The following is a 27,522-nucleotide window of genomic DNA, read 5'->3' as shown; positions in this document are numbered from 1 at the left end:
ATGCTGAGGACAGGCCTGCTCTGTTCTCCTTCCTTGGGGGTACAATCTCCAATTCATCTTGGAAAGCAGGTTTTAGGGAAGGCTTGGGGCTGCCCTCCTACAGTCCTCAGTGCTCTCAAACTCCTGAGGGCAGAAGATGAGGAGGTGGAGGAAGCCCTGTGGAAGACTTGAAACTTTTATCACCATTTTGGGGATGGTGACATTCTGCACAAGGAGAGGTCCCGAAATCAGAACCAGCATGAAATGTTGCAGGGCTCTAACAAAGCCATTTCATTCTGCTCTCCACTGAAGCCCATTTGTATCCCACACCAGTGCCTCCAGCCAGAGCAGCTCACTGCAACCAGGACACTCAGGGCAGGGTGAGAGAGAAGGCAGGCCACACTTTGACCCTTCAAGCGCTGAACTGAATCTCTGTGTTTCTAGCCCCAGAATTCACAGTTCTGTAACCCAAATTCCTTAAAGACCTAGGTGGTCTTAAAAACAACACCATACTTTTTGATGTATTATACACAACAATGTTCACAGACAGACCGTGTCAGACACATTCTTGCCAAAATGCCATTTATTGCAGTATACCTTTACATGGCATACAGATAACCCAATGTTGCATCTTCTGTCAGAACTCATATTTCATTTGTACCACTTAAATAACCCAGAATGTCATGTTTGTTTCACAAACTGTCAGTTAAGACTACCAAAATATACAGTTTTTTTCCTTTCCCCCTAACAAGGTTGTGAGGTACAACTGAATTTTACTACTTTATCTTCCTGTGCTTTACAAGAACCTTTTCATAGATAGACCTATCAAACATTTCTACATTCCTATACAAAGCAAAGAATTACAGCTGAAATTAACACCATCTGGTCATTGCATTAACCTATAAAAATTCATTCGGTAAAAAAAAAAAACAAAACAAACCCAAAATAACAAAACAACTGAAAACAGAACAACCCTAACAAAAAAACATAATGGTTGTTGCAGTTTTACTTAAAAAACCAGCCAGCTACACATATGCACAAGTTCTCCACGTGCATAAAGAAGAGTTTGGAATCAAGGTATTTTGGGGTTTTTTTCTTGTGTTTGCAGCGAAGGCACCAATTTTAGCTGCATGGCAGCTCAGGAGTGTTTTATACTTCATTTAAATTACACAGGTTTTTAAGTTTGTCTGTTAACGTGCAACATTTGTACCAACTGTTGCAATATTGTCCAATGTACTCTGATCATTCCCTCTAGCTCAACAGTACAAATATTTACATCAGTTGTAAACACTCCTCCACCCACCCCATACCTTCTGCACTGAGTGACAAGGAACTGAAGTGGCAAGAAGTTACCCAAAGGCAGAGCAGAAGTAAGGCTTGTACAGAACACCACACTTGTGTTTGCACGGTTTGAGATGCTCTGGAGAACTCCAGACCCCCAGTGAGGCCCCAGTGCCTGACATCTGACAGCACACTGACCACACACAGCTTCAGGCATCCAGACTGTGCTCAGGGGGTGCTTTTCTGCCCTTACTAGACTGACATCCCTGGAGTGGCTTCTCTCCAAAGTGCAGGAACAGCTTCCAAGGAGCCGTTCCGGAGTAGTGAGAGTCAAGCACACCAACTGTTGTATCTGTTTAAGGCCACCTACACTCAAGCCTTCCCCAGGCTCATTTCAGATGCTTCTCTACTTCTTAGCTGCAGCCATGAGGTGCTGCTCCCCACCTCCCAGCCCTGTGTGCCACGGCACCCTGTGGCACAGAGGGCAGAGCACATTCCGAAACAGCCGCGGTGACCAGAGGTGCTACAACACGGCCCCGGTCACCTGCTACTGCCCGGGGTGAGATCAGGCAGCAGGACAGCCAACCTCCACTCAGCACCTAGGAAAGGGAATGTCTGAGATGAGACTGCTTGGAAAAAATCTACTTCTTACCTAAGCCTTGAGAGAGAGAGACAGAGAGAGAGAGAGAGAGCGGAGCATGTAGTGGGACAACCCAACACTATTGGCAAAATTAGCTCTCCGCTCAGTTTTGGGGTTCTTGGGGTTTGTTTTTTGCTAGTGTACGTACCAGCTGCTTAGGAACTGGTTCTGAGTATGGGATAATGCTTCCAAAATATAAGTTATTTTAAACCATGTGACAGTCATTTGTTTACCCTGCCCCTCACACCTCCTTTTGGCAGAGATCAAGTTCAGCTTGATGTTTCATAGGCATTAAGTGCTCCAAATACAGCTGTCAGAAAGAGCTAGAGGACAGCAGTGTACCAAATGTCTGCCCAGCACAGCCACTTGTTACACTCGAAACACATCTATGAGTTAAATAGGAAGGACCCCTGCTATACAGAGTGTGAGCACTGGTAATTGGTTATTCTTGCTAGCCCTTTCCCTAAATATCAAGAGTTTTATACATACAGTGCTCCCTTATCTTCTCCCCACCGCCTGTCCCAGCAGTCTTTAGATAAACCAAGGTGAGTTTAGGAACTTGCAGCTCCAATTCTGTTAAAAAAAAACGAAAAAAAACCACAACAAAAAAACCAAGTTGTGCAAGAAAGCAGGGAATGTTCAATGAATCCAGATCTACTTTGTAGTTAAAAAATTTCCAATGGCAAAGTGGTAAGGGCAAATAACCCAATGATCATATGGCTTAAGTTTAATGCAAAGCACACTAGGAGGTCCACGTGCAGGGAGAGAAGAGTCCAAGAAAGATGGAATAAGAAGTGTCCTGAAGATCAGTGTTTATGCATAGAATTCCTCTTGTTTGTGTGGTTTTTGGTATCCTCCATTAGACTGTTTTGGTTCATCCAGTGAATAGCTGCCTTCATCTTTTTTCTTCATTCTGTACAGCATAAATGCAACTAGAAACACTGCAAACACCAAGCCTACAAGTCCTCCAGCAATAACACCTGGAAGGGGAGAAAAAGACACAGATTACTCTAAATGCCATACCAGATAGTGCTACTATGATTTTAAGTTTCAGATTGCTCCCTACCTATCCCTGGCTTAATGACTTAAATTAATGTGTCCTTCTGTCCCCTCCCAAACCAAGCACCTGCTCAAATACAGCAGCCAGTCCCAGGGACATGGATCTCCCACTGGGCTATGCTGCACAGCACACAAGGCTATGGTGCTCAACCCTGGTAATTTGACTGAGGCAGCAACAGAGAAATTTTACTGTAACTTTTCAGAGGAGTGGAGGAAGAGGTTTAAACAAAGTTGCAGATAAAGCAGCCACTGCTAGCTGCTATTAGCAGACTAATATTTGCCCCTGTTAGGGTTTTGACATGACAGAATCATCACCCTCATTTCAGAGGTCTAACATAAAAGGTTGGCATCCTTGCTCAGAGATGTATTTGCACAACTGCAGCTTCTTCCAGGAGACTCCAGGAATCTGCTTTTACCAACTAGAAATCCAAAATATTTGGTACCTCCAAGAACTTCTTTTCTGTCCATAATTCCCGAGGCTCCTGCTGCTTTGGCATTCCTCTCAGAGTCAGCCAATACTTCTGAGTTCTGGGTGGGGAGAAATTCCTCGTCTTTAGTCAAGATGAAGTCTCCCTGTTGGGACATACAGGGCAGGTTATTCATGTTTCTCATCATGCCTGTCTACCAACATAAACCAATCACTGGTTTTGACTAATTAACACCCATTCCCACCAAACAAACTTAGTACATGCTACTTAAAGACTACATGTCCCTGCAAAGGGTGTCAGAACTGTTAGTCCTCACCGGGTCTCCAGAGCCAACTTCAGAAACCTCCTCATGTGTAGGAGCGACATCCTCCGGAGCTGTGGCCGCGGGGGTGGCAGCCACCTCTCCCTCACCGTGGACAGTAGAGTGGGGCTCAGGGACATCCTTGGTGTCTGGCACATCAGAGCTGGGGATTTCAGGCTCAAGCTCATGGACCACAGCAGAGGCTTCTGAAGGAGTCACATGAACCACGGAAGGGAAGTGAGCAGTAGGACTTCTCACTGTTGTTGTGACTACATGGCTTGCTGGTTTCCCATCAGGTGAGCCCAGGATGGATAATTCGTCCTTCACAGCTACAACTGGTTTCTCTGTCACTGGATTACTGGTTGCAGAAGGAGATACTGCTTCCTTTTCAGTTCTGCTCTCAATCCCATGAAATGGCTGCTCACTGAAATCCACTGGTGCTGCCACTACTGAGGAATTAGTTGATTCTCCTGGGATTTTCCAAGTGTGAGACTGATCAGTCAGGGGACCTGCAAAACAAACAAACAAAAAATATTACCCTTGGCCAGTTTAGAGGCCTATTATAGTATCTTCAGGACACTGGTCTAAGGAGGATGCTTAACCTTCACAGTCAATTTTCATAATAACCAATGTTCAGTTTTTAATTCCTCATCCTTTTCAGTGGAATAAGGAAGGGACAGACCAATGTGGTATTCAGCAATACTTTGTTAGTCATCTGCTTCTCCCCAAGCCAAAAGTGCCTGTTTGTAGTGAGGTTGACAAGGGAAATCTGCTTTGAGTACACTGACTCCTCAGTGTAGATATCTGAGTCTTTTTCCATAAACACTTTTGATTCAGAGCAGTCACACCTTCAGTCTCAACTGCATTTGGAACGGATTTCAGGGTCTTAATTTCTTCAGAGTATAATCTAAAATACAAACTTGTGGCTGGAAGGAAGGAGAAGCATAGCATGCTTCAGCTTTCAATAGCTTGCTCTTTTCTCACTAGCATCCCCTCAACTTCAGTACTGAACACCAAGGGTCTCTCTCATGCAGTCTAACAATCATTTTTATAGACTCTTCCCCCTACCCTAAATCCCCCTTATCACTTATAAATACCTATGGCCCATGGGAACATGCACATCTGATGACAGATAAAGTTTGTACTTGATACATGTTGGTAGGCTGGGGTTTACACACCTTCAAACATTATCTCCTACCTGCTCATAAAGGGCCTTGTTATGATCTCTCTTCCCCATGAGTGAAGAATCACTCCAGTTTCATAACATTCTTCACACATCTCACAGTAGCAGTCACATGGAGTCTACCTCTGCTTCTGCTCCCTCTCAAGTCTCCTACAGCTCATTTTCTACTACTTGCTAGAATCTCAAGGAATACAAGATTAATAGATTAGGCTCTTTCTCTGTTCCCAGCTCTCATATTCTGGGGTAGGTGGGTGAGTGGATTCCTCTCTCTACCCCCTTCCCTTGGGTGCTTACTGAGATCTCAAGTGCCACATCCTAGAAGGATCAAGCACTACCAGCCCAACTGCTAATAACTCACCTGCACCTGAACCTGAGAACGCGTCTTCCTCATCACCAGATGAATCAAGGTCTTCAGGGGGAAGGTCCAGATTTGTAGTTTGCTTTAAAGAGAAGAGCAAAAAGATGTGTCAGTGATGAGATTGAAGTGATCAGGTTGCTTGCACAGAGTCTTCTAGGGGTTCCTAGAGGTCACACAAAATTTTTGTTCAGACTGCATTTTTTCTTCTTCCCTCATTCCAGCTCCCCTCCCCAGAAGAGGAGCTCTAGTGATGGAAAGGTCAGTCTTGCTGTCTCCTTTCTCTGCACTGCTTCCAGGCTGCAGTTGCTTTGGCAAAGAAGAAAGCAAGGAATCCATTCAGTGTTGCATCCTGGGAGCAGGCAATGCCCAGTCCTTCCCAGCATGTTTCAGGCGCTGACTGTGCCTTCCCTATCTACCAACCACTCCATCTGCAAATCACTGCATTAATTCTAAGGAGCAGAAGGGAAGGCAAAATAGTTTGTCTTCTTTCCCTTTATGACTCAAATACTGTTCACATATCTGAAACCAAAGCACTTAGCTTTGGTCTGAGCTAGCTAGAAGGAGAATCCAAGTTCCTTTTTACTATGTGTGGGCACTCAAAATAAGTCCAGAGATAGAAGCCAGCCTTCACTGTTGGAGAATAAGCCCTGAACTTTCTCCATTTACACTCCAAGGAGTGCACTACCCAGCACTGAATTTCAGTTGCTGAAACAAGAGGCCAAATCCCTGTTCTATGGCACTTGTTTGTCAGAGCATACAACACTCAAAGCTACTCAGGATCTCCAAAGAAGACAACACTCTTTCAGTGTTTACTAGTTTACTAATTACAGAATGATTATTTCATGCATCTCATTGGCCTGTGCTGTATACACTTACTGCTCCTATCACTACAACATGCCTGACTCTCAGCTCATGACGAGCCTCAGGTTTATTTCTGCAGGGCTACCATTACCTAACCAGTCATTTTCCCTTCTCAGATTTCAAACCAAAACCCTCTAAGTCACTTCTTCCAAATTTCATCTTTCTGACACCCAACTACATTCCCCGTTTCCACAAATTTTGACTTCTAGCCCATCTTAAAGTCACCTTTGTCACCCCTTTCCAGCACTGCCATCTGCAAGTTTAGATGTCACATTGACTCATCCAAGCTGTGGGATCCCTATGATCCCAAGAAGTGCAAAGTCTCATTTTATTATGTAAAAAAAGGACACATATTCTTGCCACCAGGCCCACTGTATCTCTCTAGCTTGCATTAACACAGTGTCACTTTAAAATGAATATAACATTCATCCTCATCCCAGGGAGAAGTTAGCCAGCACCATTATGTATTGTCAAAACAATCCAGCTCTTTAGTTGTCACTTTATTACCCACAATGGATGTGTTTATTGGTCCTATCTCCTTGTTATTCTTAAGATACCAGGTCTATCCATTTTTCTCTTCCATCCTTAATACTTTATCCATTCCCCACATTTCCACAGAACTAGTTTCCAAGGTGGTTAACTAGCCCATTAGATTCTACCTCTCTGAAGACAAGTAACTAAGTTGCCACCAGCCTATTCAGCCCCAAGATCTTAATAAGGCAATTATTGTAGCTATGATTTTTTTTTAATAACAAAAAAACTAGGAATAAAACTCCCTCATACAGACATACATTTTTTTAGCTCTTTTCTTCCCTACTAAAAATAAACCCCAAAGTACTATTCCTTAAGCTTCTGCAGGCATATTTCTAGAGTGAATTGCCCTTCGATCTCTTGCTTAACGGCAAGACATGAGGTAATTTTGACTTTTAGATTTGTCCCTGCTTGTTTGCACTGAGCTTTTGCACCCTTACACAGAAAGTAGGTCAGATAAGTGCTTCCCATGTGTTTTCCTTCTTGTGTCCAAGGGTGGTGACTCACACGGGCTGATCTCACTTCAAATATTAAAGAGTACGAACTGTTGGTGCATAAAGAATAAAGAAAGAACTGCCAGGCTGCCCAACTCAGCTCCCTCATGTACCCTTCCCAGTACTGTCAGAAGATAAGTGAGGCCTTAGAAATGGCACTGGTTTTGTTGATGGGGGGTTGGAGACCATTTTTCTCTCTCACTTCTCACACCAGCAGTGGCAAGCACAACCCTTTGTTCTTTCACTCAGCCTGGCTGAGTGCAAAAGGGGAATGTGCTGCTAAAGGTGGGGGTTGCATTCTCCTCCCAGTGGGAAAACTTCCTGGAAGCAGCTAGAAAGCAAACTCTCCAGCTTTTTATTGAAGTAAGGCACTGCCAATACAGTTTAAGATTGTATCACCATACACATTCAGCTAGGATCAAGGCTGCCTTCCCCCCAAATCTGAATATTCAGGGGTAGCTCATATAGATTTCCAACACCTGGACAGACTGATTGCCTGCAGACCTCAACAATCCTCCTGAAAGGATCACAGACTGCCAAGAAATAAAATGGCAACTCTTGATCTTGACTATTGACCCTGCACCCCTTTGCCTTGAGGGGTTGAATAGGTGTGGCTTGTTCAGCTGTGCCACATTTCCTTTGCTCTTAAGGAGTGTGTCCAGCCACCCTACCCTTAACACCTCCCCACACACCTGAGCTCCGAGCCTCTTCCCAGGCTGCTGCAAGCTCTGCTTCTCCACAGCCTTTGTTATGTACCCATTTGAGTCCTAGTTTGATTCCTGTATCTGAGCAGGGATAGTGAGGGCCTCCTCAGAGGAGAGAAGCTCAGGGCAGCTCAGCCTAAACCAAGGGACACCCGAGGTGTTCCAGGGCAGAGCTGTCCAGCAGCTGCTCAGCACTCATTCTCCAAACATGACCCACCAACCCCTGAGGCTGGCTGCTGCACTTAAGAATAATAGAAAACATGAATCAGGACCAGCAAAGCCTGCTTTCCACAGTTTTATATGAGAACTTGGTGAAGTTACATGTCCCCAGGGGTCTTGTCCCCTCGTCCCAGCTGCTCCTCTGGGCATTGTGGCACCTCCCTTTAATCAGGCAGCTTGAGGCTTGGGATCTGAGAGGGACTTTCTTTGGCCCAAATACTCAAGGGAAGTACAGGATTATGCACATGTGGATAGCAGTCAGAATACCCACAAAGTGCTGTAATTTCGTGACATCATCCAATTTCATGACACACGAGCATTAAGGAACATTTGCCCAATTTATGTAACTGTATGGTTATATAAGGACTACATTTCTTGCTCCATAAATTACAGCTACAATGGGCATAAAAGATGGTAACCTCCCCACAAAACACAAGTACTGCAGAAAGGCCATGCTTCTATGATGATCTGCTGCTGAAGGATTTCAGACACAGCAAGGTTAGAAAACACTAACTCAGGACAGCATTGGAAGGGACTGAACTAATTTGGGTTTGCATCAGGAAGACAGACTGTGCTGTTCAAAGAACAAACACCTCATGGTCAAGGTTTTTCAATGACCTTTTACTAAAGCTGACTTACACCAATGGGAAAGGTTTTGATTAGCCAAGAGGATTAGGGGTACAGAACACTGGGTTATGCTATCATACAAAAGAGCTGAAAATAATTCCAGCTTAAAACAAGCTTACTTTACCTTTTAGAGAGTGGATCTTGGATGGTATCTCATGTACTCTAGTCAAAAAGTCATTACATTCTTATTGAGCACTTACAATATGTTGCTTTTTTACCATTTTACAAGCTTGTATGGTTTTATTAGCAGTTCAGACAACTGGTTGGAAATACTTGTCCAGTCCTTTTGATTTGCTGTCACTGAATTCAGTTGCATGTGAGGGCTAAAATTTTTAACTGTATTTTTGATATAATTTAACCAGTTCTCATTAACCAGTGGAAGACCCTCTTCCACAAGGATCAAAGCAGCCTGTTTAGGGGAAACCCTGGGGTGACTGTTAGCTTCTGCTCTTGCTGAGCACTGCATTGTTGCAGAACAATAGTTATTCAGTTCTGCTGGGACAACCAGAAAGCTGCTTAGTGGCATCTTCAATTTAATCAACAATGGGCCAGGCTTTCACAACTCATTAGCAATATTATTGGATCCAGAAGGCCGACATAATCCAGACTTTTTTTCTTTTTTAAAGTATCATTTTTAACTATTCTTCAGTCTTCATCTTGGTCAGAGTCTCAAAGCATGGGTCCTTCTGGGCTTATCCCATCAGCTGCTACAGAGCTCCCTCCTGCTACAGCAGAGATCTGAAGCACTCTCTCATGATGAGGGGGAGATTTGTAGTTGATTAGTTGATCTAACCCTGCCCCAACTGGGAACCACATTTATTTAATTTGATACATGCAAAAGGAAAGAGCTTTTCTCAAATTGCTCTTTGAGGTAAGCAAAACCACTAGCTTTGCCACAAGCTGCTACAAGCCCTTAACTAGATTAAGGATGATTTGTATCCAACTCTTCTTAATCCAGTTAGTGATCTGCAGTGTCAAAAACACTTGAAATCCTCCATTATCTGAATAAAGCTGTTAAATTTGCACATTTATTTCCCCTAATAAATCCTTCTTACTCAGCTGAAAAAGAATGAACTGTATTGAGCTCTCCCACCTCAAACAGCTCCCTAACCATCCTGTGAGAGTATTGCAACTGCATGGGAAGGAAAACCAATAGTTTGCTCTTGTTTAAGAGATATTCAAGAGCAAGACAAACATTTGTCCTGTAAATTGGCTACAATAGAGCATCTAGAAGAATACTTTCAAAAGGATTGGAACAATTAATTCTTAAATAAACTCAAACAGAAAGGTTTGTCTTTCACCTTTTCCTATACATTGAAGAGCAGAAATGCCATCTGAGGCAGAGCAGCACGAAGAGCTCTAACCTCAACCTAATATTGGTATTAGTGTGGGGGGAAGACAAAACCACCTGCTGAAGGAAACTTTAGCTTTGTTAAGCCTTGATATTCTGCAGTTAATAGCCCATGCACAATTAACTCCAATCCCAGATGTTCATGGTCAGGAGACAGCTTCAATGGTTAAGGTGGAAAAAGAAATTAAAAAGAAAACCACCCAACAATCAAAAAAAACCCCAATCATATAAAACCCACCAGCAGCAGTCCTCACCTGTCCCCCTTCTTTTACATACATACAGACTCTGGAATTAAGTTGGCCATGCAGACCTTCTCTTTAACAGTCCGCCATAAATTCTGGAATAGCAGAAAGAGAGCTGATGCTTTTATATGGTAAGTCAAGATTGAAGCTTGCATGCAAGCCTGTTACTCCAGAACTCAGCAGCAGTGTGGCACCACCTCACCTAAATTCTCTTGCAGTTGTTTCTCCTGCTACTTCACTGCTCAAAATAAACCCTGGTGCTCCCTGGTAATCACATAGGTTAATGAAGTATTTCTCTTCCTAGAGGAGCCAAAGATGCAGACTAACAGCACAGGCCAAGGACAGCTACCAACCACCCCACACACAGTTCAAAGGCTGGACAGCCTAGATTTAAGCAGTATTTTATCCCTGGCTAGTGTTCCAATCAAGGACTGCTGTGACAAAAGGAGTGTTGGAACTTTACGGTCCCTTCCAACCCAAACCCTTCTATGATTCTACAAACCAAGTCACCAGCACTTCTCACTTCCTAGTGCCTTCCCTGTTTCAGATGTTGGTGTTCCCGAGCCCTCAACAACCTTTTGATGTGTATCAACAAGCTTCAGCATCCCCACCCTTCCATCCATCAATCTGTGCCACATGCAGCAAGGCTGGAGAATAGCTCAGAGGGTGCTCCTTCCACAGAGCAGCAAGTGGAAAGCAAAGGGAGCTCTTTTGCTCAGCAAGGCAAGCACCATTTTAGCAGAAAGAGGTAAGCAAGCCAGTTAATCTGGCTGCTTGTCTATCAGACCATTATTAGTGCAAAGAAATATGGAAAATCTTGGTTAATTGCATTCTTACTGGTGTCCTCTTCTATTTTTGCCTGGTGACTTGAGAGAGGAACTATCTTTGAGGGAGTTATGTTTGAACTCCCTGATCATTACACAGTAGTTTCCTCTTGGCACTCAGCTCTCAAAGGCAGCAAAACACCTTCCAATAGCTGCTCAAAACAGGATGAGAGCTCTTAAGATCTATTCCACTATGGGGAGAAAAAAACAGACAGTAGACTGCCCACTGTTCACTAGGCTGTGATCCTACTTTTCTTCCAGCTGTAGGAGCATACTCTGATCCCCTGCACAAGAGGCAGTGACCAAGGAAGAGCATCCAGCTGCTCCACAGGCAGAGCAGCCAGTGCTTCTAGAGGCTCCACACTATTGCCCAATCAGCTTTACATTTTCTCCTTAGAGTGACAGCAACTTTTTTAATTAAGTAGGGCAGAAACACAGTAATCAACATGCCAAGAGCAAAAACGAACCAGCCTGTCGCCACCAGGTTAAGTTTCACACTGTACAGCAGGGCCCTTTTAACTCCCACCTCCCACAAGAGCATGTCACTTCATGCTTCCTGGACCATCCCCTGCACGTCTGTTTGTGCACTTTCATGGTGAACCAGATCAGGGAACTGCTCCTGTTAAACTAAACAAAAGGAAAAAGAAAAAGCAAAGGAAAAAAAAAAAACCCAAAACAAACCTCCCGCCCCTAAAAAAAAAAACCCAACCCAACAAATCCAAAGAAAAAAGAAAAAAAATTAAGAAGAGGATAAAATATCATGCAAAGAATTTTCCGGCAGGACCAGTTTCCCAATCCTACTCAGTGCATGAATGCCCAAGTGTTTGTGTTGGCACAGGGCAGAGCGTGGCAGCCAGGGCTGCTTAAGCATTCACACAGGCTCACAGCCTGCACTCTGGGCTGCTGACACTCATTCCCCAGCCTGCCATGCATTATGGAAATGCACATCACCAGACTGCAGGCAACACGCAAATCAGAGCCTGACTCAGAGGGCCACACAGGTTCATACAAAAATGAGCAGGGACAGGGGCTGTAGGGAGGGTTCTGCAGTGTCTGCTCGTGGATCATGTTTGTTCCAAGGTCTGACAGCAGTGCTTCTGAGTTCTCCCAGTCCTCCTGGGAGGCTGAATACACGGTAGCAAAGGCTACACAGATGTGTTGCTCAAACCAGAGCAGTTCTGCTTTCATCCTGGGCCACCTGAACTTTACAGGAGGCCCAGTGCAATTGCCATTTATTCCTGATAAAGAGTACACTGAACATCCTTCATCAGAGAGGGCTGAGCAAAGCTGGAGTAGCTGGAGTCCCAGAGGGCCATGGATTCCTCAGCAGGGGAAGCTCATGGCCATGCCCATGGCAGCAGGGACAGCACAGCAGCTGTGCATGGGAGCCCTCTGTGCCAGCAGTGCACAGAGCACCGTGCCAGCTCTGATGCAGAAGAGCTCAGCTGCCTCTCAAGTACCTCTCAGCCAGCTCCACCAGAAGCCTGCTCAGTTCCTCAGCAATAGAGAGTGAGTTACAGCCTGTGCTCCTGCTTTTTCACCTGGACTATGTATGAAACAAGGAAGTTACTACACACTGCTTTCACCCACACCAACCTGCTCCTTCCAGTGAAGCAATGCAGCCCAGGCCAAAGACTGAATTTCACCACAGACCAACACATGCACAGACGTGGCACACAACAGGCACACAGCTTAACTCTGTATCACTGACAGGCTGTCACAATACGGCCAAAAGTGGGGGTCCCTTTTGTCTCCCACGTTCAAGGCAGTCGGTGCTTTGAAGATGCAGTCTAATGAGAAAGCTCATTTCCCTGCAGCTAATCTCAAGAGAAGCAGCCAGTTCAGTTTTATGTTATAAACCACTTTTCTTTAAAGATCCTTCCCTGCAGCTCTTTAACATACTTGATAGTTCAGGCATTTGTTGCTTGAGCTAGCAAAAGAAAGCCACAGCCAATATATAAGCTCAAAGGGTTGTGCAAAGTAGGTGCACCTCACTGAGGCCATCCATCCTGGGAAATTAATTTCAATCTACTTAAGCTGGCTTGAGAGATGAGCACTGAGTTGCCTAAGTCAAGACTAGGCAAACCTAGCTTGTCTTAAAACCCTCTGACTGAAAGTCACCAGCACTTCCTACTTCCTAGTGTAGCAAAACCAGCAGCGAAGAGTCATTCTTACAGCAACAGCCACTTCATCTGCTTGTTTAGAAAGGAACAGACAAGGAATTGCTTGGTTTCAGCAGAGGCTAGAGGTGAGCCACCCATCCCTGAAACCTGACAAAGTAAGGCTAAAGAGGGGAGCATGCTGGCAAGCAGAAAAATCTTTATGGAATGGAAACCTATCCAGCAGAGGACTCCAGCAGCCCAAACCCACACATTGCCCACACATACTGGTAACTACAGCACAGATAAATGCAACCCTCTTGCCAGCAGAAGAAATGAGAAGTGACAGGATCTAAATACCTGCTGCCTCTTCCTCCCACACACATGCAGCCCCTGCTGTGGAGTTCAGGTGAGAAAGAGCAACTCACCTCACACAAGGCATCAGCAGCCACAGCCACTTTAAATAAGAGACTGGACTTTGCAGTGCTGCCTTCAGCACATATAAACACACTGAGCTTATGTCTTCAGCATTCTTTGCCAATTATTCCCAACCAGCTGACCTGTGGTGGAGGCAAATTCCTTTCCTTGCCCCATCTCTTGACAGCACTCACCCTGTTCAACAATCAGCACTGAGAAGTGTCCTTGCAGTTAAACTTGCTGCAGAACCAGAGATCCTGACAAGTGCAACAGTGGGCTGGGGAAGCCAGGCTCCTTTCTCCACGCACCTCAGAAACCACCCAGCTCCCAGCGAAGCAACCAGTGGCATTACAGCCCTGAGGCTGCTGAATGGAGCCCAGGACTGGGTTTGAGGCAAGAGCTGCAGGTGGTGAGTGCTCCCATTTGTTCCATTTGGGACTGACTTGTCCCAGCAGCCCTGTGCGCTCCAAATGCTCAGTGTGGGGCTGTGGGCCACGTGCCAGGACACTGAGGGGCTCGGCCCTGCATGAGGGATCTGGCCCTGCATGAGGGGCCCGGCCCTGCCGGCCCGGCCCCTCACGTTCCTCCTGGCCAGGCCGTGGCTGCAGGACAGAGCACAAGCCTGCAGCACCACCAGTGTGGGGGCATGGCAGAGGCAGCTCAGAGATTTTGGTCCCACAGGAGCACAGCTTGCTCTTGTCATCTTCAGCCAGTCAGCTCAGGAAGTCCCAGCTCAGAAATCAGAGGTGTGCCGATAGCAAAGCAAGATGTGGTCTGTGGCATCTCAGGTCTTCCAATTGGGGTGGTGGCACCCTGTGCATCGCTGATGTCTCTCAGCAGCATCAGAACACGTGGGCCTCTGGCCTAGGGAAGCCTGTTTCCTAGAGAGAGATGCTGTGCAACTTGCTTGCTGTAACTACTACCCATTTCAAATGAGCTCCATGGTAGCTTTAATGTGATCAGCAAACTACCACAAGCAGTGCTACAGCTGCACAAGTGCTCTGACCTGAGCAGATGTGATCCCAGAAGTCAAAAACCACCTCATCACTATGCTACACAGTATTCTGAGGGAGAAAGACACTGTTCTGCTTCACCTGAGGAAGAGAAGCCAACACACAGCCCGGAACAATTGTCAGACAAGAGAAAACGCAAAAGCCTTCAGTGTCTAGACACAAGGATAGGAAAAGACTCAGGTTCTTATTTCAAGAGTTTCCCTCTTCTCCACCCTGAAGTCCAGCAATTACCTAACGTGAGATATGCCAAGGAGCCAGGAGACCAAGCTCTAAGATTTCTTGAAGGATCACAGAAACATTTTCAGTCTACTACTGATGCATACATGTTTCTAATTTGAGCAAATTGCTTGCAGTGCTATATTAAATTAGTGAAATCCAAGTTTCAGATAAAAATCCCTAGTGTATCAAACTAAAAAGCCTGTACTTAGGGCAGGACTTATGGCTCCCAGCAGCTAGGATGTTGTTTAAACCTCAGCAGAAAGATGAACTTGCAACCCAGGAGTACCAAAAGTCTCAGCTAAAGCCATTGGTAAACTTAAGTAAGACTACTTAAACTTACAAATGCTTGGCCTTACAACAGCAAAAAAGGTGACCAGGTGTTCCAATTAGTTACAGAGAGTTACAGTGGAACTGCCCAGATAATGTTTTATAAGAGGATGTATTCTGCAGCAACCGGATATGGACAGGACAACAAAAGTTACCTTCTGTTTGCTCACATCTTTCACCAGGTGACAGAAACACCTGCCAGCTGCCAGGCCTGCTGCTATCAAACTCTGCTTTATCTTCCCAGCTGATCTGCTCACACTCTAACTTACACCAGCTCCTTCAGATCATGACAACATCCCAAGCCTCAACAACCCAAGACAAAGCCTCCTTGATTGCTTTTGTGAAAATTCCACATTTTCTTCAGAGGGTGCACAATGAAGTCTCCAAGGCTTGTGAACTTAGTTTTTGCTACTGTCCTGCAGTGACAAGACCTAAGCCAGGACAGCTAACAATCTGTATTTTCCATACATGCATCCCAGACATGTTTTCCCTTGGAATGCTGCATTTCAATATAAATCTAAAACTCAACTTCCCAGTTGCAGCATCACCACCAGCCCTTTCAACCACAACCCCCACTGAAGAGCTGATGAATCAGGGGACTGGAAGCACCCAGAAGGAGCCGCCTGGCTTGAACAGGCACCAATGCAATCTCTCTCTCACATGTGCACACCAGATGGCAGAACCAGGGACATCCCAAAACCTGATTGGTTGGTGCTGTTGCTTGTCAGTCTGGCACAGAAGACCTTGACTACTTGCAAGGGAGCTACAGAAGCGAAACTTAGGCAGCAAAATGAGCCAAGAGTTGGCATTCCACAGCACCCTTCTGATTTGGTCACAGCTAAGCTCCAAACAGTTCTAAGTGACTCTGTTCTTGCTCAGCAGGGCTCACAGCAACCGGCACCAGTCTGCTAGGAATGAACTCATGAGTCCCAATCGACAGCCAGTGGCTGCAGTGGCTGGACTCACATAGACCATGCAGGCAGCTTTACATTTTGGGTTTGACCCAATGCAAGGCAGTTCCTGCCTCTTGGCAGGTCTTACACTAGCACACAGTGGATTCAATGATCCTTGTGGAGCTCCAACTCAGTATATTCTATGATTCTTGGTGTTCTTTTTATGTTTGTTTCTATGGCTCACCACTGCCAGCTTAGATCTGATGAAATCAAGTCTCTCCCCTACATTATGAGGCATGCTATCAACATTGTCTTATCCACAGGATCTCAGTGTTGACTAAGCCAAGGTTGTTTATAATGCACAAGTCATCCCTGTAACAGAGGCAGTTACACTGCCATGACTAAGCCATTCCCTAAGGACTGAAACATCTCCCCCTGAAGCAGGAGGCACATCTCAGATCAGGAATACCCTGTTTCCCTATCCCAAGAGTCTTCTCAAAGAGGCACTTTCACCATTACCCCCTCCTTCCACAACAGTCCTGGCAGCTCCTGAAGAAAAGCACCATGCAAGTGTTGTGGGTGCTACTGGTCTCCTTGGAACAAACAGCAGCAGATCAGGTGGTCTTTGGGCACAGGCTGGACCACATTCCACTGAGTTATTCTAAGGTGGAACACAGGTCAGACTGCATGGATTCCCTCTGAGAAACATTCATGCTCACAAGCACTGGAGCACACAGCCAGGGATCTACCCACATGAAATGGCACAGACCAAGCTCACAGCACTCCCTCCGAGGACACTAATGGTCTCTGTGCTCAGGTTTACAAAAGCACTGCTAATCCTGCACATGCTACAAAGATCTGACAGCAGTTGCACCATTCACAGTTAAATTATGCAACACCTCAGTGAGATTATGAGATCTGACTGGTGTACTTCCATGCTGAGTCACGAGGGTGTTGAAGTATCATTCCAGTGATGAAGCACCAAATGAAATCCTCCCACCAGAAACGGTCTTGAAAAACCCTGCTGCTGCAATTGTGCTCCAGTCACCTACGGTTCCACTCATCTAATTAATGGACATTAGGCATTTCTTGCCCAAACACCTACTGGATTAAACTGACTCTGACCCAGTCACCCAGTTACACTGTTTCACACCACATTTGCACAGCAGAGCCGTGAATGAGGGACTGTTACAAGGTGAGATAAATCAGAGCTTCCCTTTGATCTCAGCTGTTATCCAAGCCTCATCTGCTGTCATTTTTGGGTGTACAGCTTGTTGACCTGTCTTCCCCAGGGCCTTCTTTCAGAGCAGCCATCAAATCAGGTGGGGAGATTAGAATTTAGTGGGAGATGCTGCCATGCTTGTGCACTCAGGATGCTCTCCTGCCTCATATGGGCAACTGTAAGATTTCAAGCTGTGATTTGGACATCCCTGTGTTTTACACACCTATACTGTGAAGAGACAAGAGCCACTTCTGTTCCATTAGACCACTAATGCCACTGCTGACAGACTGACAGGCACCACGACAAGTCAATAAAACAGCACTAAAATTGCAAAGCAAGGTGAATGCTTTACTACCAAGTTACTCCTAGCACAGCATGCCCCCTAGTTCAGACCAGTTTCTGTCAAGAGGTGCCATCAGCATAGCCAAGATGTGACATAACAACAGATCAAACTCATAGGACACTGTTTGAACATCACTAAGTTGAAGATATTTCATATATATGAATAAATGTTTGAGTCTACTCTGTGACTACCAACTCTAGCCAGCACATTATCCCTCTGAATAAAGCAGAGCACAAAATGCTGAAGGACCACTTTATGGGCCAAGTCTAAAAGCACAGGCTGAACCACTGGCATGTACCAGCACCATCACAACAACACTGAATGCTGTCCCAGGTGTGCAGTATTCACCTCACAACCCTCAGCTGATGGATTACACAAGACTTCTCACACAACTGTACTTGCTCAGCTCTCTGAATTATCCAAAATAGGCTGAGTTTCCAAGAGAAGAGTTGTGGTCCTCTATTGTGAACTTTCACTTTCTTGTACTGGATACTGCAGTTTTCTCAACTTCATAATATTCTGGGCCGGCAGCCAGAGACCCACTGGCTACATCATACTAGTAAATTAAATAATATCAGAGAACATCCCCAGGCACCAGAACACCACCAATACCATCATATTATTAGAATGATTTATGGCATAGTTTTGAGCCTTGCCAAGCAGTATGCCCCCAAATAAGCACAGGAAGGTTCTTAGCAGGCAGTCTGCTGAGGGGGGTGCATTACAGAATGGGCCAGACAATTAGATTTCCTACACAATTGTGGCTCTAGCATTTAAGTTGGTCACAAGACACCTTGTGTCTAACATGCTTTACTGTACTGGGTTTGCATGGTAGGATTTTGGTAGCAGGGGAACTACAGGAGTGGCTTCTCTAACAAGACAGAACTTCCCCTGTGCCTGACAGAGCCAGTGCCAGCCAGCCAGGACAGACCCACTGATGGCCAAGGCTGAGACCATCAGTGACACAAGCAGTGCCTCTGGGATAACACAGTCAAGAAGGGGAAAAAGTTATTGCACAGGAGTAATTGCAGCCAGAGAAGAGAGGAGCGAGAATATGCTAGAGTAGCAACCCTGCAGACCGCAAGGTCAGTGAAGGAGGAGGGACAGGAGGAGCTCCAGGCCCCAATCAGATATTCCCCCGCAGCCCCTAGTGCAGCTGTGCCCCTGAAGCCCATGAAGGTCCACAGTGGAGCAGAGACCCACCTGCAGCCTGTGGAGGATCCCACAACAGAGCAAGGGGACACCCAAAGGAGGCTGTGACCCCACGGAAGCCCATGCTGGAAGCAGCTCCTGGCAGGACCTGTAGCCCCCATTGAGAGAGAAGCCCACAGCAGACAAAGTTTGCTGGCAGGACCTGTCACCCTGTGGGGGACCCAAGCTGGAGCAGCCTGTTCCTGAAGGACTGCACCCCATGGAAGGGATCCAGACGGGAGCAGTGATTTAGACCTGCAGCCCATGGGAAGGACACACACTGAAGAAGTTTGTAGAGACAAACCTTTTGCAAGGGACCCCACACTGGAGCAGGGGAACACTGTGAGGAGTCCTCCCCCTGAGGAGAAGGAGCAGCAGAGACAATGTGTGATGAACCAACCACAGCCCCCATTCCCCACCCCCTTCAACTCCTGGGGGGAAAAGCTGGAGAATCTGGATTAAAGTTAAGCCAAATAAAGGAGGGGGAAAATGGGGACAAGGTGTTTTTAAGATGTGGGTTTACTTTTTGCTATCCTACTCTGAGTTGTTTGCTAATAAATTCATTTCCCCAAGCCGAATCCATTTTGCCTGTGATGGTCACTGGTGAGGGATCTCTCCCTGTCCTTATCTCGACCCACAAGTCTTTTGTTGTATTTTCTCTCCCTGCCCAGCTGAGAAGGGCAGTGACAGAGCAGCTTCGGTGGGTACCTGGTGCCCTGCCAGGGCCAACCCACCACATTTACTTACAAGCACCAGTGTAGGAACATTTGGTGAATCTTTTTAACCCCTTCTGGCTGCATGCTGGGTATAGGGGGGAGGGTACACTGAGCATGGAACACTCTTGAGCTACCAGAGTAACAACTTCTAATTATTCATAATTGCATCTTCCAGCTTGCGTAGAAAGAAGCTCACCAGTGTTTCACAGCTCAATGCAACTACAGATGCAGACCGGGGAACTTTCTGCAGGTTAAACACACTTCAGAGGGAGCCGGTGCTGCTGCAGGATTAAGCCAGCAGCTTTCTTCTGCAGGCCATGAGTCAGTCGATGTGAGAGCACGATAGCACAGCACTCCTTGCCACTGCCCAGACATGCCAGAGTCAGCCTCTTTTGTTCCGTGCTTTGTTCACTGATGGGAAAGTAGTCACGATCTAGATGATTCCTCTGTTAGGACAGAAAGAGATTTAGAAGTCAAAGCTGTCTAGCTGCAGGCTGTTGGGCAAGTTTCGATGCAAGCCTCACCACCACTTTCCACTGCATGGAGGTGCCACTCACATGCTGCTAGAGCCAGTGAGGTGGACAAATCTCATTTGTCCATGAAATCTGCTGGTGTGAGAGTCTCTGTCACAGTTTCATAAGCAACAGAGCACAGCAAGTGAGTGAAGAATAACACACATATTAGCATCTGTGTTAGATACGAATTCAGGCAAGCTTTGTGGTTCCTCTACTTTGGGCTTTACCCATCAGCTTCCTGACTGAAGAAAGCCTGGACTCTGTCCCTAAAGAAGATCCCTATTAGCTGGTCAATGGGATAACAAGTTCTCTCCTCTGCAGATGCTTTTAGCAGAGACTGATGTTTTGGTAGATCAACAGGCTGCTCTGAGCTCCTGTGGTTGTGCAGAGCATAGGTATCAAATCTCCCAGATCACCATGCTAGGGCCAGGGCATACAGCCTCCAAGCTCTGCTGTCAGCTGGATAACAAGTAGCATGTGACAGGCATAGATGTCTCTCTCTATAAATATATACCTATATTTGTATTTCTCCTCTCTTCTGGTCTCAAAGCATAGGAAAAGACAACATGGGATGGGACAATAGGATCCTGTTCCGGGACAGGAAAGAGCCAGGTAGTCTCTTCCTACAGCACTGTAGCTGCCGGCTCTGATCCCCAGAGATCATATTCATACAAAGGCTTCCTACCAGCACAGCCACAGCAGCACCACTGCTATGACATGGAGCTCCACAAGAGCTCTCATCTGGAACTCGTTACATTAATCACCACTTGCTCTCTAGAAAGCAGACTGGCTCCACTCACCCCTGCCCACCTCTGGCTTCAATCTACAGCCTGCTCCTCCAGTAATCCCTATATGAGCAAGGGACTGGACTGGAGCTGCTGCCTGCCTCCGACCAGGATGCGTACAGCCACCAGCATTAGGAACTAATTAGCAAGAGCTTTCCTGTGTACAGCACAGGACAATCACAGTCTGCAGTGCCGCCCAGAAAGCATTCAGCACACTCCCCTTCCAAGTGGAACAGAGTTCAAGTTTCCTTACATTTAAAAGGGGCAACAAGCTCCTCATCACATGGCAGAGTCAGACAAAGAGCAAGCCCCAGTCTCCAGCTATGGTTTGTGTGTGCTCAGGTGATGGAGCCAGTGCACTCTGAGGAGTCCTCATGTGAACTGGCTGTACTCTGCAGAAGGTTGCCTGACAGGAGTGTGTACCTGGGACTGCCCACAGCCAAAAATCAAGACCGTCAGCCTTTGCTTCTATGACTGGCAATCAAGACATTGATATTACTGCACAGGCAGTGTAGAAAAGCTACACAGTGGAGTATGACAACACAGAGCCCTCATGCATGGCAGGATACCCATGAGTAGTTTAAGCTGGTTGGCAGGCAGTTTCCTACATTACATCAGCACCCTTGATTTAGTCAGGGGTCATTCTGCAAGAGCAATCCAGAAGACCTTTCAGTTATTAGAAAAGCCTGAACACCAAGACACAAAATGAGTGGACGTTAAGGAGAACCATGATGCAAAAACATGGGCTATGGAGAAGATAGTTCTGCCAGAGAGCAGAGCAGTAAGACACAGAGGTGAAGCAGCAAGAGTTCTTCAACTGAAAATACCCCAAGGAGTTTCTAACTAGAAGCCTAGCAGGGAAAGCCATGACTTACAACACCTCCATGACTCAGTTGTTACTGCAGCTCCAGTGACTCAACGGGAAGTTTTATTGCCAACTCCATCCAAATCCCACTAACACACTGGTTCCCATCCAGCAGAGCAAGCCTCACTGGTGAGACTGGTCTCAGCAGCAAGATACAAACATTACAGTGGAGCATGGCAAGGAGCCCAAGCTAACAGACTCCATTGGACCCATGCCGGTTCCACAAGACCCAGAATGCCAACTGCAGCCAAGCACTGCTTGAGAAACAGAGAGCTTGGGAAACCACCACATTAGCAGATGTTGCCCCACAAGAGTTGCTTGTAGGAGGTCCAAATGTTATCTCACCTTGAGGTTAGGCTTCACAGAGCAGTAATTTTTCCATGAGGATCCCCACAGTAGAAAGGGCACTGTCCCAAGTTTCTAGCCAGGCCAGATAAGGCTCATGGCTGTGGTGCACCAGTAGCCAGCAGAGCTGCAGCTCAGGTGAAGCACACTTGTCAGCCCTAACTTAGAGACCTGTTAGCAAAGCTGAACACTCAGCACTCCAAAGGAGGCACCACATGCCTTCTGCATCTGAGAATATCTTCTCGACTCAGAAATGAGCCTATAAGAAACATCAGAAGTCCTTTCACTCTTGGTCAAAACAACTTCCCCACTGTAAGTTCACTGCCTGTATCAAAGTCTACAGAGTAACAAAAGCTCCTCTCATCTAATCCACAAATAAACAGTGTCTTTAAATATTACAGTGCTCTGATGCTAACCCAACAGCTCATAACCATCCCCCCCAAATACAACCACTTATGTTTCTGCTCATATATATTTCACTCACTTCAGAATGCTGAGATGGGACCCAGCTATAATCCCTAATTTCTTCCACATTCTTTAGCAGAGCAAAACTACAGTTACACTAGAAGGGAGCTGCTGTTCTAGCCAGCAGCTGATGCTCCCCACTGCTTTGTTAGTTCTGTCCAGTCTGTTTGTTTATGGAGAGAATTACGATTAATTCCCACAGATAAAAGGTCCATCACTTTGAGCTAAATCGCTCTAGATAAAGGCACCAGAGTAAAGGTGTTGTGCTCCTCTATAGGCAACTTGAGATCTAGCCAATAAAGCCTTGACAAAGCAACTCACCTTGCAGCAGACGTGCAGGGGCTGGTCAGATAATCGCCCTCTTTGGCTCCACTGATTACATCGCCTTGACTCTAATGAGGGCTTAAGCGCCCAGCACACACAGACACCTACATTTAGGTGCTTCGGCATCAGCTGAACGCTGTTCTGAGGGACTAGTGCCATTTGAACATAGCAAGCCCATCAATCTTCAGCTGTCAAGGAGCGCTGTATTAGACGTCTTCTACTCTTTATTATCTCAAAGCTATTAGGATGAAAACACTAACGCCACAATGCTGAAGCACTGCAATTTTGTAATTGGCAGTACCTACTCAGGAGAAGGCCCTATCTTCTCCCTCCCAAGAAGCTCCCTCCTCCCTGTAAGGAGGGCCTAAAATCCCAGCTCCTCAGATGCCAGAAACAAGTGTGGAATGTCTCTCTCACAGGTATTAGTATGGTTCTTGGACACAGGAATCACTTCAAAGAAGGTTAGGACAGAGTGCTGGTATACAGGCCACCTGGAGACATCTGAGTACAGGCAATGCAAAACACATACTTAAAATGGACCGATTTTGCTGCTAAAACAGCAGCCTACATTTCAGGTTTGTGCACTAACTTAATTTTAGAAGGCTTACAGATTTCTTGCACTTGCTGTAACATGTCTCAGGTTGTTAGAGAGGATTGTTTGTTTCCAGAAATTTCAGAGTGTTGCCATTAAAACGTTAGCTCTTCTCACCACTTGAAACTGAGAGAAACCTGAAACAAAGACTACAAAACTGCACTAGAGCCCCCTTACACCATACAAACCCCAGCTCATTTGCTGCTGCTTTACTCAGAGCTGACCAGATACAGCAGTCACCATTTCAGCGGGAGGTGGCCACCAGCAAGTCAGTGTTCAGATGGAGCAGCTCTGTTTACAGTGCTAGATGAATATTGTGACACTGTTCTGTGCATACTGTAGAAAAGAAGTGTTTCCTCCTTACCCACTGCCTGCATGTTTAACAAGCAAGCTGGACTACCCAATTTCTTCTAACTAGTTTATGTTCAGATGTGACATCACCCTTGGAAAAAGGTTTGGCCTGCTCTGGTAAGCTTCTGTCAACCACCAGCAAGCACCTACACCAGACAAAACAATCAGAACCCTCCTCCGCTCACCATAGGGGCTGGATTGCCCACTGCCCTCCTGCAGCAGGATCAGTTGGCTTCTGGGCAGTGTTATACCTTGTAAAAGTTTCTATTTTAGAGAATAACAAGGTTAAACTCTTAAAATGGTAAGATGTATCAGCCTTCTAATTTCAAGGAAGTCCATGTCTCCATCATAATAACAGAGGGCAATTACTCTCATAAAGAGTGTTTTAAGCAATAGAGTGTCACCTTGAAGGAGACCAGGAACCTCCCCAGTCATTCCTGCATGTGAGAGTACTCAGGAAGAAAACAATTATTGTTTGGACAGTTTCTTGCTCCTGTTTATTATTCCAATGACAATATACATAGATGAGCCAAGTTACATAGCAACAACCAAGGGCCAAGCCATGTGCCAGCAGGAGTGGCATCCATCCCAACAATCAGACCACCAAGAACCCAACACAACCATGGCAATGCCCATAGCACTGCAGTCTGGCAGATTCAAAGTACTGTGCAAGGCCACCCTGCTTCAACACAAGAGGTTTTCAGACACTCAATGCAAAATCATAATTATTCCAGATGGGTGGGAAAGGCAGATAAGTCCATGTCACTGAAATTCTGACATGGGGAAAAAAGCCATGTGATCACCAGAAGGGAAACAGCCTCAGTGCTGAGTCACCCTAGAGAGCCCCAGGACCTCTGCTCCTCTGTGTGCTCACCCTTGAAACCCCTTGAAAGGCCAGCCAGGCCTGAGCATCTCACAGGCACAGAAGAACTCCAGACAAGCATTTACTTCGTGTCCTTCTCTAGTAAATTTCTAGTAAAGAATATTTATCACAGGGGAATTTTATCCAAATAGAGTACAGAGGCTGCAAATTAACTGCAGTTTCCCCACTTCATTAAGCAGAAGCTTACTCAGAAGTTGAGAGCAGAGCCTTCCTTCCATGGAACAGTGCTGCCTACACTCACGTTTGTAATTTTTAGCCATCTCATAACGACTCACTGCCATGTGGGCCAGGAGGGTCCACGCTCAGAACTATAGGCAAAGTTCACAGAATGGTACAGCAAAACCAGAGGTATTTTGAGCAGCTCAGATCCCACTGTGCACTTTGTTCTGCCACTCCTTATTCGACTGGTGCTGCAGTTTACCCCTAAGCAAGTTTTAAATCAATCATTTCAAAAAGAAGAAACCCCACTAGTTTTACTTTGATGGCCCTGCCTGCTCAAACTATCTCATGCTCCACTTTTTTCTCCTAACTCATCCAAAGGGGAAGGCTCCACAACCGGTTCACACTCGGGTCTGGTGAGGGACCACATGGGAAGCAAAGAAGCATATCCCACATCTCAGAAGAAAGCGACGGGACTGGGGCTTTGCGCCCCTCGAGGCGCGGCCACAAGATCTCCTGCCCCGCACCCTCCGACCGCACACGGGGCTCGACGCCGCCCAGGCTGCGAGCACAGACCTGAAGCGGCGAGCACAGCACTTCACGGGGCTGCGGGGCCGGGTTTCCGCGGAAAGGCTCTCGCTGGCGGGGCGGGAGCGGGAGCAGAGCCATGCCCTGTCCGCGGATGACACCTGGCGGCTGCTGCTGCTGCGGGACCAGCGCGCCCCGCGGCTCCGGGCTGCCCCGAGAGCGGCTCCCGGGACACGGCAGCCGGGACGGGCCTCGCTGCCGCGGGGTCACCACGCTCCGGGGAGCGCCAGCACCGGCGCGGCCGTGCGCCCAGCCGGGCAGCACCGGGACCTTTGTTCCAGCGGCAGAAAGCAGAGTCCGGACCACCCTGCCCTGGGCCGGGGCTCTCAGGCACAAAGGCGGCGGAGAGCCACCAACCCGCGCTCCCCGGGGCTGTGCCGGGGCACGGCAGGAGCGCCGCAGCTTCAGGAGCCACCCGTGACTTGGCCACAGCCGAACCACAAAGGGCCACATGCCAGCGCTCCCCGGACCCGCCGCTCACCGCCGCCGGGGCGCGACACGCCGGAGGGGCGGCGGCAGCATCCGAACCCCCCCGCCCCGGCCCTCCCGGGCGCACCGAGGGGTCCCGTGGCCGGGGGGGTGCGGGGAGCGCCGCCCGCCCGCCCCGCGGCGCCCCGGGGCGGAGCCGCCGGCAGGTCGGGAGCCGCCGCGGCGGGTCTGGTTTGAATTAAGGCTGCCGGGGCAGCCGGGCTGGGGCCCGCCGCCAGCACAAAGGCCACCGCAGCCCTCCACCCCGGCACGGCTGGGCACCGCTGCGATCCCCTGCGGAAGCCCGTCGAAGCGGGGAGCCGGGCGGTCCCCCAGCCCGGCCCGGCCCGGCCCACCCTGCCCCGCCGCCCTGGCCCCGCACCCGGCCCCGCTCCGCACCCGGGCCTCGCCGCCCCACGTGCGCCGCGCCCGCCCCGCTCCGCTCGGCTCACCGGGACAGCAGCCTGGAAGCAAAGGGCCACCAGCCACAGGGCCACCACGTTTATCATCCTTCCTCCTCGCCGGGCCTCGGGAGCGCGCAGCCTGCCCCTGCTTCCCGCCGTCTCCAACGCCGCTCTTGCTCCGCTCCTCTTAGAATTGTTTTAAGTAGCTGCGGGTTTGCTCCCTTTTCTGGTTTCTTTTTTGTTTTGTTTTATTTCCCTCCTTTTTCTACTTCGCACGCAGCCGAACCAGCCTCCCAGCAGCGCTCTGCGATAGCGAGGAGTTGAACTCTGTCTTTTAATGAACCCACTGCAACAACCTTCACCTTACGGCCACCCCCCGGCCGGCCCCGCCTCCGCTCCGCTCCCCTCCCCTCGGCTCGGCTCGGCTCAGCTCAGCCCGGCTCCCCAGCCCGGCCCGGCCGGCACGCCCTGCCCCGCCGCCCGCCCCCGCTTCCTGCCGCGCTACCTGCGCCGGTGCCCCCTCCCCGGCCGCTCTGCCCCGCTCCCCGGCCGGTCCCCCGGCAGCCGCCGCTTCCCTTCCACTGCATTCCCAGATTTCCTCTCTGGCAGAGGCATTGCTCCCGCCGAGCTTCCTTCCCTCTCTCTAAAAAGAATAATTCAAAATAATAATAATAATAATAATAATAATAATAATAATAATAATAATAATAATAATAATAATAATAATAATAATAATAATAATAATAATGATAACTGTTACAAGCTTTTCCCCCCTTTCACTGTGGGAAAAGCCCGGGGGCGCTCGGCTGTCTCCCCCCGGCGCCGCTGCGGAGAGAGGGGCGGGAGCGCTCCCCGGTGGCCCCACACCCAGGGCAACCTTCCTAGATGCCGGTCACCTCCAGCGGGGGCTTCTCCCCCAGAAAATTCGTGTCTGGGGAAGTGAGGTGTCTTCCCTCCTGCTGGCGGGTCCCCGGGGCCGGCCCCGTAGCCTCTGCCCGTGCCTTCGTGCGCACGTTTTTCTGCTGCTCGGAACGGGATTTCTGGCAGCGTAAAATGCTGCGAGAGGTTTGCGGCAAAAAATGCCGCTTTGAAAGAAGCGCCCTCCTGCAACTCGCCCTTTTTTTTCTGGAGTTAAAAGCGACTTCAGTGCTGCTGTGGCTTGGTCTTCACACTCCCACCGAGGATGGCAAAAATGAGGCAACAACCATCCAGCAAAAACACACCGCAGGACGAATTGTATCACCCTTCCACGGGGT

The 27,522-nt window shown here is 47.8% G+C and overlaps 1 protein-coding gene across 1 annotated transcript; it reads right to left on the bottom strand.

Moving 5' to 3' along the window:
- Window positions 1–544: 544 nt before the first annotated feature.
- SDC1 (syndecan 1) lies at window positions 545–27,159 on the bottom strand. Its single transcript, XM_036381370.1, has 6 exons — window positions 27,144–27,159; window positions 26,315–26,570; window positions 5,230–5,311; window positions 3,704–4,197; window positions 3,403–3,532; window positions 545–2,880 (listed from the first exon to the last, which is right to left on the bottom strand). Exons 2-6 carry the CDS (start codon window positions 26,369–26,371, stop codon window positions 2,714–2,716), a joined length of 930 nt encoding a protein of 309 aa, XP_036237263.1. The 5' UTR covers window positions 26,372–26,570; window positions 27,144–27,159; the 3' UTR covers window positions 545–2,713.
- Window positions 27,160–27,522: the final 363 nt, after the last annotated feature.

Source organism: Molothrus ater, chromosome 3 (genome assembly GCF_012460135.2).
Source record: "Molothrus ater isolate BHLD 08-10-18 breed brown headed cowbird chromosome 3, BPBGC_Mater_1.1, whole genome shotgun sequence".
NCBI classification, from domain to species: domain Eukaryota; kingdom Metazoa; phylum Chordata; class Aves; order Passeriformes; family Icteridae; genus Molothrus; species Molothrus ater.
Note: the sequence above shows the minus strand (reverse complement) of the source record. Positions and strands in the feature narration are given on the sequence as shown.

Coding starts and splice junctions, on each gene's coding strand:
- SDC1 (XM_036381370.1), bottom strand. CDS start 26,371: ATGATAAACGTGGTGGCCCTGTGGCTGGTGGCCCTTTGCTTCCAGGCT. Junction 5,312..26,314: donor GCTTCCAGGCTGCTGTCCCG/GTGAGCCGAGCG, acceptor TTCTCTTTAAAG/CAAACTACAAATCTGGACCT. Junction 4,198..5,229: donor GTTCTCAGGTTCAGGTGCAG/GTGAGTTATTAG, acceptor TTTGTTTTGCAG/GTCCCCTGACTGATCAGTCT.